Source organism: Pan troglodytes, chromosome 7, assembly GCF_028858775.2.
Source record: "Pan troglodytes isolate AG18354 chromosome 7, NHGRI_mPanTro3-v2.0_pri, whole genome shotgun sequence".
Lineage (NCBI taxonomy): Eukaryota > Metazoa > Chordata > Mammalia > Primates > Hominidae > Pan > Pan troglodytes.
The window spans coordinates 71560370-71573087 of record NC_072405.2 but is presented as its reverse complement, the minus strand read 5'-3'; the positions used below and the strand labels follow the sequence as shown (position 1 = coordinate 71573087).

Below are 12718 nucleotides of genomic sequence, written 5' to 3'. Positions count from 1 at the left end.
ATGCCTGCCTTACTCTGTGAGTGCATCCCTTTCAAGTAAGTCCCTGTTTTCTCATCAGTGTCTTGTCCAGGAGTTTACAAAATTAAGCCCTTGTTCTGACGTGGTACAGTGGAGGTTTATTTTATCTCCCTATACCTTGATTTTCAAAATTACTAAAAATATATCTAATTGCATTAAAAATGTAGGACCTTCACTTGCCTCACATAAACATTTGCAAGTGCATCGGACATCTCACTAAATTCGAAATATAAAGCAGTATCAAACTTGAGAAACTTGGAATTTTAAAAATGACTGTAAAACTGAGTTGTTGGGCCCAGAAAATTTATTTAACACTATAAACTCAACAAATATTTCTTTTTCTTATTTTTTTTTGAGACAGCGTCTCTCTCTGTCAGCCAGGCTGGAGTGCAGTGGCAGGATCTCAGCTCACTGAAACCTGGAACCTCCATCCCACCAACTCCCACTTCTGATCCCAAGCTCAAGTGATCCTCCCACTTGAGCCTCCCGAGTAGCTGGGACCACAGGCACACACCACCACACCCGGCTATGTTTTTGTATTTTTGGTAGAGATGAGGTCTCACCGTGTTACCCAGGCTGCCCTTGAATTGCTGAGCTCAAGTGATTTGCCTGCTTCAGCCTTGCAAAGTGCTGGGATTATAGGGTTGAGCCACCACACCCAGCCAACAAATATTTCTTTATTGAATTCTACATGCAAGGCATTTTTCTGAACTATAGGGTTACAGTGGGGAGCAAAACAAAGATTCTACCTTCATAGATCTTGCTAGTGGGAGGATTAGCTAGTCATTCTGTAGCTATTTGGCAGAGCCATCTCAGCAAATTAGGAAAATGTTTCAGGATCTAAATCTGAGCTCTAGTGAGGCTGAAGGAGAGAGAATCAGCCTTTAGGACAGTTACATGCAACCAACTAGATAGTTACCAAAAAAAAAAAATATGCACTGTGAGAATCAGTAGATTCTTAATGGCTTATTAGGCCAATGTGGTGGCTCCTTTGAAATGTTCACTGTGACTTCAGGATCACCCTTACCAATATTGCACATTTTTCCATCTTTGACTCACAGCACTGTCCTCTCCTCTCACCTTCAAATGTTCATACATTTCTAGGGGTGCAAAACAATGGACAGGTTTTCTACTCTGAAGATCTTCCAGGCCTCTGCTTATTCCCTCCCCTGGTGTCTGGCCTTGTGGTCACCTTACTTCTCTGAGGCTTCCATACATTATAAGTTGGGAAAAGGAAATTCATAAATTAACATTCAAACTAGTCTTTTTTTTTCCTACCATTCGCTTCTTTCATAAATTCTTAGGTGGAGATAGGATTTTAAAAAGTTTTGAGCTCAGACCATTGCTATGGAAATATCACCTCATTTTCTTAGAAGGAGTTCATGGGCAGACAGGTAAATACATGAACATTAGCCAGCAGGAAGCTTCAAGGACAGTAGAGTGATGAAATGTTTTTCCGATAGTTATGCTTCCTTCCAATAAAAAGTTCCTCAAAAGTATAATAGCAAGGGTAAAATGTTTATATGAAGAACTATTTAGAGCTTTTTAATGTAAAATATTGAACCCACATCTGAGGGGTTCATTTCCTTTCAAAAACTGTTAGGGTTTTCAATATACTTTTGTCTCTCATCATTCAACATATACAACCCAGACTAGCCTTTGTGAGCCCAAATAAATGTGCCAGTTGCAATTTGCAGCCTAATATCAGAAGGAGTAGTGCTAGCAACAGACCCTCTGAAAAAGCCTGGCAGTATGGATACAAGTAAAATGCTATTTTTCACCTTATCGCCACACTTCTCTGAATTAAAAACATTATTTCTGGAAAGTCTAACAAGTAGTAACAAATCCTCAAGTTCATTTTCAGCAAATGATTCCCAAACAAGGTGTTGACAGATTTCTATCATTATGATTCCAGAGATTCTAGTCTCATGAAAGTGTTCATGGAGATTGATATATATTTATGTATATATATTTAAAAGCAATGAAAAATGGAAGGAAGAGATATAACTAGGCTTTTTCATTAGAATGAATGACGAGAAGCTCTGACCCCACCTAGCACTCTGCCTTTTGTGAGCTTTTTATTTCATTGTCTTTGACCTGCAATCATAATCTTTATAAGAAATAGTTAATAAAAGAGGCTGAGAGGTAACTAAGAAGATGGATGGCTAGAAATAAGTGTTTCCTCAAGTATTTATTACCCTTCGGAAATGTCTGTCTGAAATGTTAGTCCCATATATCCACTTTAACAGTGCAGAGGAGGGAAGTGGTAGCTGTTATTAATTTTTAAGGCTGGCTGGCAGTTTTCAGCCCAAGAACAAGGCTTAACTTTGCATTTTGAATAATGCAGAAATTTTCATTAGTTAGAATAGAATCAAAATTATGAATGATGTATTGCCTGCCAAAAAACTGACATTATATTATATTTGCAGATCTCTTTTAGAATAAGATTTCCAGAAGTGTACTTAGACAAATTGGAAAGATACCAGTATTGTTTACTTATTTTATGTGTAAGTTTTGGAAAAATAATTCAAAGGACATGTCTTCCTGACTGAGAGTTGGTAATGTCATATCCAAGGGGCAGTTCATTGTTGCACCTAAAAGCTAAGTGTTGGAACAAATAGTTCTAGTGTATGAGATCATTGCAATTGGTTTCAGACATTACTTTTTGCTCACATCTGCCTTCTGAAGACCCTGGGACAACTTAATTACATCTGCACTTTTGTTTCCTACCTCATTCAATAAAAAATATAAAATTACCCTCATTTGAGAACTATCAAATGTTTGTGACTGCTTTCCATTATCATCTCTCTTCCAGCAGATTATCATGTTAAGTTAGTCTTGGGCATATATACTTTGCTTTGAGCACCCAAGTTTCGTTTTGACTCTGAGTCAATTTGAATTGATGACGATACAAGTACTATATCCAGATGTCTCTTGGTAATGTAATGTATGGCCCTAATAAAAAATGCTAGAATTAAACCACTAATAGAATAGTCTCCTAGCAGCTGCTTCAATCCCAGTTTGAAGGGCACTGAAATAGCCGATTCGGAGATTTCTATAGAGAAACTTAAGCTAATTAAAGACATCAAAGTCAATGGAACGACGATATCTGGCAGTGAACAATACAATTTATATACACTGAAAAGAAGGCTAATAGAAAGTTAACAAAAGTATCCATTTAGATGAGTCTTTTATTTTGCATGCCATTTTGCATTTCCCAGCTTTGCTTAAACCACAAGTCTCAAGGAAAAGACTGTTGTGTATTTATTGCACTACATAATAAGACTATTGATTAATCTGCCTTTTCTCCCACTGTTAGGTACAACTGAGCACTGGTGTCTTTTGAGAGTCTTTGACCAGTTTAGTGAGGAGGAAAAGAAAGAGGACTGTTTGTTTTGGTTGTTGTTGTTGTTTGATAACTACTCAAAAGTAGGTATCTACTTTATAAGAGATTCAGCTGGGACTTACCAATTTATTAATTTTTTGACTTATTCAGCTCAAATTCCAATAACTTTCAGGTTGAAATTCCAGTTAATATTGTTCATGCTCAACCAACTGTTTTTGGCTGTGCAGCCTGTCTTAGCTCTGGGTTGGAAGCATGCTGCTAACCTCCTGTATGTTAACTCCATCAGGTTGTAGAACTACTAATAAAACTCTTAAAAATAGAGATTTGAAGTTAACCTCAAAATGAAAAGTGTTGTCATTAGAACTGCACTTGTCAAGTGACAGAAACTTTTTGACTTATCTAGCATTAAAAAAAAAACAACTCTGAGTAAGCATTAAATACATGATGCAATTTGTCTGCATGCTTTCACTGCCTGATACTTCTAATCTCAGGGTCTGAGGTTTGGTCAAATAAATTGAGACAAGACCCCATCAGATTCTGGATTCCAACTCATATATCATGCACCACTCATCTGTTTGATGGGAAGCATTCATCAGACCCCTTTGATGTTGTGTTCTGGAAGGAAGTTACAATGGCTAGCTACTTTGCTTCATTTTGTTACAAATTCAAACAATGACTGCAATGCAATCTCTGGTTTGGTTAGGTGTGATTTATCTATATAATTTATTTTTTGAAAGTAAATTAAAATTTTGAAAGTAAACTAAAATTTTGAAAGTAGGCTGGGCATGGTGGCTGACGCCTGTAATCCCAGCACTTTGGGAGGCCGAGGCGGGTGGATCACGAGGTCAGGAGATCGAGACCATCCTGGCTAACACAGTGAAACCCCTTCTCTACTAAAAATACAAAAAAATTAGCTGGACATGGTGGCGGGTGCCTGTAGTTCCAGCCACTCAGGAGGCTGAGGCAGGAGAACGGTGTGAACCCGGGAGGCGGAGCTTGCAGTGAGCCGAGATCACGCCACTGCACTCCAGCCTGGGCGACAGAGGGAGACTCCGTCTCAAAAAAAAAAAAAAAAGAAAAAAAAAATTTTGAAAGTAAATAAAAAAATGTGAGTCCCTAACAGAGTTGTGCCAAGAAGTGTCTTATACATCAGCAGGTACTCAATGAAGGTCATTTGTTGACCTATGGTGCTAAAGCTCTATCATATAACTTCAGGTCATAATATTAATAAATGTTTTTCCTTTGGGTGTTCTGTTAAAACATGATTTAGCTTTTAAGCATCCCATTAACTTTTTTTAGCACCTCGTAAATTGTTTTTTTTTTTTTGCATCTCATCTGGAAGGTTGTAAATTTTAGTTTTTTCATTGCATTTTATATGGTTTATATACATATAGATCTTTCTGTAATGTATTATGTATTGATATCATTACTGTTACTCAGACTTCAAAATTCTGCCACCAACATGCCTAAAATTGGTAATAGGTAAAACAACCACTGACTGTCTACTCGGCATAATGGTTAGGTGTCTGATGAAAAGTTGCTAATATATGATATGACAGCAGTCCTTGTCCTTCTGAGTCTCTGCACGTGCTGTCACAAATTGAGTGTTTCTATATGTAGCGTCACCTTATTTGTGTGCAATTCAGTCTGTCAACTTTTGACTGTAACTTTAGTATGCTGAGTTCAATCATTTTAGACTCCAAATATAAAAGATTTCATAGCCCTGTAATGATTAGTTTTGGAAGCTGTATCTCATTCAAAAGGAACCCACAGGGAGAGAGAAAACAGTACTTACATGTGTCTTCTTCTTCCATGGAAATACTGATCACATAACAGGCATACACAAAACCCACCAACTGCAAAAGGGAAAAAATGTGTACCTTAAGAATCTATGCCAAGTTTCCATACTTAAAGAACCAATATAATCTAATAAAGATAAATATTTATGAGCAACTTTTAAGAGTTTGCAGTGGAAAAAACTTTTAAAATGATAGCTGTGATTTTAAAAGAGCCTTTTCATTTCTATGTAGCCTTAATAGCTTTCTAAAAAGTACACAGAAATGGGGGAAGAAACCAGTTTCTAGATATTTCACTTAGATTTTGATTTGGGACTTACAGTTCCTGTATTTTATAATCAGCAAAGATTATTAAGAAATCCATTTTAAAGTTTTGATTTTTTTCTGATGATTGAGCATTTTGTACTAGCACTAATTAACTATAACTATTTCAATGTTTAAAAGCTGCAGAAGGAATCAAAACATGTTGCTTATAAATTAAATACCAATCATCTACTTAATTATTTAAAATGCTCTGGGAATGTAAATCATATTTGGATACTAAATTGCTTTGTTAATCATACCACAAGAAAACACGTTAACTTGCTGGTGATTCAGTAGTGATAAAATAAAACAGAAGAGATGATTTGTACTTTGGATACTAGTAATTCAGAGAATAAATGCAGGAGTAGAATTTAACCTCTGCATTTATGATGCTAAGAGGACGATTTTTATTCCATGGAGCCAAAGACACTGCAATTCCTAGAGGACAAAATTGTCTATGAATCTAGTCCAGTCTAAAAATACTTACTATAAGCACTTCAATAGGTATGAAAAATAGATACTTGATAGCTGCTATAGTTTATCTTCTTGTCTTTGTTAATGTTTGTTTCCACCCTTTACCCCCATTATAAAATAATACCGGGAAAATAAACTTTTTCTGATAGTCCTGGTGTCAAAGGCTAAAGTTTCCAATGCAGAGAACAAGATATCTGGGGCTTTTGACTGCCCATGTGAATTAGGACCCTGAGCTTGTAATCCATCTCTGGACTGTCTGGACAAAGGCCAAGAAGCCCTGAGAGGGTGAGAGGTTAGGGAAAAGTTTAGGGTGAGGTCTTAGGAGAAGGACTTACAGAGAAATCTGCCAGGGTGCTGATGGTTCCTCCCACCTAGCGGGCACCTCCTCTCACCTCAAGCCAAGTGAGGGGGTGCTGCAGAAAGCACTTGGGGAGCTTAACATTTCTTACATTTTGGGAAACATGGGGGCTTGGCACCCAACTCACACTTGGAAGAGTCAAAAGGCAAGAGGCTGTGTCTAGAGGGGCTTTTGGTTGCAGTGTGTGGAGACAGGACTGGGCAGAATTAGCAGGGCAGGATGTGTGTGTGTGCCCTTAGCCTGGGGGTAAGGCCTCTGGAGAGATCTTCCTGTGCTGTTCTGGAGTTGGAGCCATCCCAGAGGACTTCCTAGTAGGGCAGGTGACCTCAGAAGAAGGATGGTGGTACTTTGGCTATAGAAGGCAAGTAGGGGTGCAAAGTAGCAAACCAGGGAGGCTGATCATGCGAGAAACAGGTAGAGATCCTAAAGGGGGGTGGGGTGGGATTCTGAAGAACCCCTAAAAGCACCCCACAAGAAGAAGCATGAGCGTGTGGGAGCTGTCACACTCAGAGAGTATCCCTGCCAGATTACAGTGGAACCGATCATGCTAACACCTTGTTCCCTCCTTTTCTCTCATCATTTCTCCTTCTACTTCATCCCCATGATAACGCAGAGGAACAGTGAGAGAAATGGGGTGAGAAGAGGAGGAAGCAGTTCTGTGTTCCTTCCTCTCTGCAAATCTGCAAGTTGAAATCAGGCCCAAGCTGAGCGGGAGGGTTTTTAAGTGGATGAGAACTTGCAGTAACCTGGACTAGATATTTAATATCTCTGAGGAGCTAAAAGAGCTATAAATTCTGCTTGAAATATGATCCAAAGGGTGAGATTGAACAAAGCCGTAATGTGTACTTGAAGGGACAGTGAGAGAACAAACAAAATTGCCTTTCAACTGTATTCTACCAACCCATTCAGTAAACCAGTTACATACACAAGAAAGAAATGGTCCCTAATCCCGTCACTAATAACCTTACAACAGATTTCTTTCCAATCTTTCTCTCTTGCAGTTGCTATATATCACTTATACTCTTATGACCCAAGTTAATACTCTTCATAAGCTTAATTATTAATGACTACATAAATTTGTATTATTTAAATATACTGCTATGTATTAAAGTAATGTTCTATTATTGAAAGTTGTTTTCAAGTTGTAAATAATATTGTGAAAAATATTAATGCTTTTCCTGAATTTTTGATGATCTGATTCCCAGAGGTAAAATTATTATTTCAGAAGTGCCATTGAATATTTTTATGACTATTTTTTACACATTATTGGTTTTTGGAAAGTTTGTATCATCTATCCTATCATAGCAGTGACTGACAATGCTTGCTTTTCCATGCCATAGGATAGTTCCACTTAAAGATACATGCCAAGAAAATAAACAAAATGGCATCTCTTCATTTATTTAATTTTGCAATAGTTATTTTTCATCTGATGTATTTTCATATTTTATTAGCCATTTATGTTTTTTATTTTGTGAATTACCTCAGAGGTTTTTTGCTCATTTATTAACTTGATCTTGCTTTCATTAATTTATATGAGGTCTTATGGGGGAAAAAGCCTTTGCTGTATTTGTTGCAAATTTTTGTTTCTTTATGTTGGCCTGTGATAGTGATGGTTTCATAATGTCGGGACATTTTCTTACTAAACCATATGTTAGAAGGCTTTTGCCAGCAAACAACTTTCTAGTTCTTGGTGGGTTCTCCCTTAGGGGTGTGTGTGTATATGTGTATACCTGCAAGCATGCATACGTGTAAATCAAGAACTCTCTTGCATTAGTTTTCGGTTGCTGCTGTAAGAGATTGCTGCAAGCTTAGTGACTTAAAACAACAAAAATCTTACAGTTCTGAAGGCCAGGTGTCTGAAATGGGCCTTACGAGGCTAAAATCAAGGTGTCAGCAGGGCTGTACTCCTGGAAGATCTGGCAAACTCTGTTTCCTTGACTTTTTCAGCTACTAGAGGATGCCTGTGTTCCTTAGCTGCTGATTCTGTCTCAGGCTGCCATCTCCCTGGTCCTTCCTCCCCTGCCTTCCTGTCCTACTGTTAAGGATGCTGGACACACCTGGACAACTTAGGACAATCCCTCCATGTTAAGGTCACATGATTATCAATCAATTTTATCTGCAACCTTTATTCATTCTCGTTTGCCATGTGCAATGATTATTCACAGGTTCCAGAGATGAGGACGTGGAAATCTTTAGGAAACTGTTATTCCGCCTATCACATCTGTGAACTCATATTTAGACTTGCAGCAGGTTCTGCACAATTTAGGCCACAGTGGAGATGGAGAAATGACACTGAGAAAATTGCTTAAGTCTTACACAGGAACAGAAAACCAAACATCTCATGTTCTCACTCATAAGTGGGAGTTGAACAATGGGAACACATGGACACAGGGAGGGCAACACCACACACCAGGGCCTGTGGGGGGCAAGGAGAGGGAGAGCATTAGGACAAATACCTAATGCATGTGGGGCTTAAAACCTAAATGACAGGTTGATGGGTGCAGCAAGCCACCATGGCACATGCATACCTATGTAACAAACCTGCATGTTCTGCACATGTATCCCAGAACTTAAAGTATAATAGCAAAAAAAAAAAAAAAAAAAAAAAAGATTACAGTAACTGCTCAAAAAACTTAAAAAAAGAAAATTACTTAAGTTTTAATGTATGAAGTATGATTATGACATCCTAATTTTAAAAAATGATGAGAGGAATATTTGACAAGTCACAGTTCATAGCAATCCATTCTTGTCAGCAAATGCCATCTTTTGATATTGGGGAGAAAACTACAATCATCAATTTGGTGTTTGTACATCTAGTCCATGTTTTATCCTACCTACAAATATATATCCTAAAAGCAGAACATAATTATTTTATTTATTTATTTAACTTTTATTTTAGGTTTGGGGGTACATGTGAAGGTTTGTTACATAGGCAAACACGTACCAGGGGTTTGTTGTACAGATTATTTCATCATGCAGGTATTAAGTCCAGTACCCAATAGTTATCTTTTCTGCTCCTCTTCTTCCTCCCATCCTCCACCCTCAGGTAGGCCCCAGTGTCTATTGTTTCTTTCTTTGTGTTCATAAGTTCTTATCATTTAGCTCTCATTTATAAGTGAGAACATGTGATATTTGGTTTCCTGTTTCTGCATTAGTTTGATAAGGAAAATAGCCTCCAGCTCCATCCATTTTCCCACAGAAGATACGATTTCATTATTTTTTATGGTTGCATAGTATTCCATGGAGTATATATGTACCACAATTTCTTTATCCAGTCTATCATTGATGGGCATTTGGGTTGATTCCGTGTTTTTATTATTGAGAATAGTGCAGCAATAAACATAGGCATGCATGTCTCTTTATAATAGAGTGATTTATATTCCTTTGGGTATATACCCAGTAACAGGATTGCTGGGTTTCATGGTAGTTCTGCTTTTTGCTCTTTGAGGAATTGCCACACCGATTTTCACGATGGTTGACCTAATTTACTCTCCCACCAAAAGTGTATAAGCAGATCGTAATTATTTTAAATAGCATATTTCAAACAGTTTTCTTGACAATTTCAAATTCTGGGGGTATTGTCTTTTCACTTTGATTAGATCATTGTTGTTTTTATTTTGCATTGTACTTGACAGGGAGCTTGTACTAAGAGGAGGACACCTGTCAACTCTGCTATTAAAATAATTCATTTGTGTCCATAATTAGTTTTATCTTTAATGCATGGATTCTTCCAAGATAACGTCTTTGCCACTTGAAATTTTGTGAACATTAGTTTTCTTAAAAACAGATAATATAATCTGTAAATCTACTAAATCCTGCACAGAGATTGTAATTCATCTCAATACACCCAACACGATCGTCACTGCTAACTGCATTATAGAATGGAGTTTTGCTCCACACAGGTTGCTGCTAGCATAGTCACACATCGCATAACAACATTTCCGTCAGTGATGAACCACATAAATAATGGTGGTCTTATGAAATTATAATGGGGCTGAAAATTCCTATTGACATTGTAGCTGTTGTGACATCAGAGCACATGCAACACTCACATATTTGTGCTAATGCTGTTGTAAACAAACCTACTGTGCTGCCAATCATATAAAAGTATAGCAAACACAAATACATATAGTATATAATACTTGATATTGATAGTAAACAATGATGCTACTGGTTTATGTATTTATACTTTACTTCTTACTGTAGAGTGTAGTCCTTCTATCTAAAAAAAAAATGTTCAATGCAAAACAGCCTCAGGCAGTTCCTTCAGAAGTTGTTTCAGAAGGCATTGTTATCATAGGAGATCATAGGAGATGACAGCTCCATGCCTGTTATTGCCCCTGAAACACCTTCCCGTGAAAGAGGATGTGGAGGGAGAAGACAGTGATATTGATGATACTGACCCCAGTGACATTGATGATTAGGCTGAGGCTAATGTGTGTGTTTGCATCTCAGTTTTTTCTTTCCTTTTTTTTTTGAGACAGAGTTTTGCTCTTGTTGCCCAGGCTGGAGTGCAATAGTGCAATCTCAGCTCACCAGAACCTCTGCCTCCTGGGTTCAGGGGTTCTTCTGCCTCAGCCTCCCGAGCCGCTGGGATTACAGGCATGCACCACCATGCCCGGCAAATTGTGTATTTTTAGTAGAGACAGGGTTTCTCTATGTTGGTCAGGCTGATCTCGAACTCCCGACCTCAGGTGATCCGTCCTCCTCGGCCTCCCAAAGTGCTAGGATTAGAGGCGTGAGCCACTGCATCCAGTTGGATCTTAGTTTTTAACAAAGAAGTTTAAAAAGTTAAAAAAAATCAATAGAAAAGGGCTTACAAATAAGGATGTAAAGAAAAAATATTTTTGTACAGCTGCAGAAGGTTGATGTGTTTGTGTTACAAGCTAAGTGATATTTTAAGAGTCAAAAGGTTCTTTAAAAGGTTTATAAAGTAAAAATGTTACAGTAAGCTAAAATGAATTTATTATTGAAGAAAGTAAATTTAAAAATTAAATGTAGTATAGCCTAAGTGTACAGTGTTTATAGTCTACAGCAGTGTGGAGTAACGTCCTAGGCCTTCACATTCACCCATCGCTCCCTCACCGACTTACCGAGAGCAACTTCCAGTCCTGCAAGCTCCATTTATGGTAAGTGCTTATCAATATACAGGCTTATTAACTTTTACGTGTTATACCATATTTTTACTGTACTTCTTCTATATTTAGATATATTTAGATACATAAATACTTACCATTGTGTTACAATTGCCTATAGTATTCAGTACAGTAACAGTGCTATAGAGGTTTGTAGCCTAGGTGTGTAGTCAGCTACACCACCTAGGTCTGTGTAAGTAAACTCTATGATGTTCACATAATGATGAAATCGCCTAAGGCCGCATTTCTCAGAATGTATCCCTGTAGTTAAGTGACATATGACCTTCTGGCATGTGGGCCTAGTGAGGCCACCAGTGTTAAACTATAAGTCAGATATTGTTACAAGCTAATGTTCCTTAGGTTTTTAGATAAAAAATAAACAGAAAAAGAAGTTGCAACTTCCCATGCTTCCGCGGATTATCCTGTGTACCCCTTTTGATACATGCATTTTCTGTTGTTACTTTGTATACCTCTTTGAATTCATTACTTTGGAGAACTTACTTCAAAGATGATCCTTTAGCTTGAAAAATAGTTCAGTAAGTTTGGGCGACACGAGTTCTAGTGTCATAAACATTGATAAACCAGATTTCTTTTGAAACCTAAAGAGCTAGACCAAGCAGCAGCCAGGCAGATCAAGAGTCTCTTCCTATAAACTGTGACTAAAATGACTGACACTCTGGATTTTCTTTCAGTGGCACTGCAGGGAAGGAGAAGCATAGTAACAGAATGGAGGAATCAGGCTGCAATGGAAAATTTCCCAACGAGGAGTTCTGTTGTTTTGCCTATAGACAGAAATTTAGATGATGCATTGCGAATTCTATCTTGGAAGTTGCTTATTGGATCATAAGCCCATAGTTGCTTGATAGTTTTTGTATTCCAATGATTATTCCTCCACAACAAACTCAGGTAAGTTAAATCCCACAAATCATTATTTTTTCATGCATATAGGTGAGGAGAGGTAAGCAAAGATATATCAAAATGTTTTGATTGAGTACTATGGGACTTTTCCAGTGTAAAGCTAAAGTCTTCATGATAGCTTAATGCCACAACGAATATTATTTTCTAATGTTCTAATACATTGCCTCCCTCTTTTTTGGAAAAAATATAATACTTCTACCCACACCTTTATATTGACTTAAAGCGAATTATTATTTTGTCTTTTTTGATGTTTTTCAATATGAGAATGATGCCTAAAGTGTACGTTAACATATTGTTAGCCTCTTTGACAGGAAATATGTATTTTGGTGTTTTCTAATATTGGCTCATTCAATTTGTCATGCTGGAGTCC

At 37.5% G+C, this 12718-nt stretch overlaps 1 protein-coding gene across 3 annotated transcripts in view; it reads right to left on the bottom strand.

Annotated features, from left to right (window-relative positions):
• Window positions 1–12718, bottom strand: part of NKAIN3 (sodium/potassium transporting ATPase interacting 3) — a 750443-nt gene that overhangs the window by 76400 nt on the left and 661325 nt on the right. For all 3 annotated transcript variants that reach the window (XR_001720209.4, XM_054656782.2, XM_009455456.5), the window contains exon 5: window positions 5160–5220. Coding sequence is in view for 2 of the 3 variants with exons in the window: in XM_054656782.2 (XP_054512757.1) it covers window positions 5160–5220 (61 nt within the window). In the remaining variant the exon portion in view is untranslated. The remainder of the gene's footprint in view (window positions 1–5159; window positions 5221–12718) is intronic.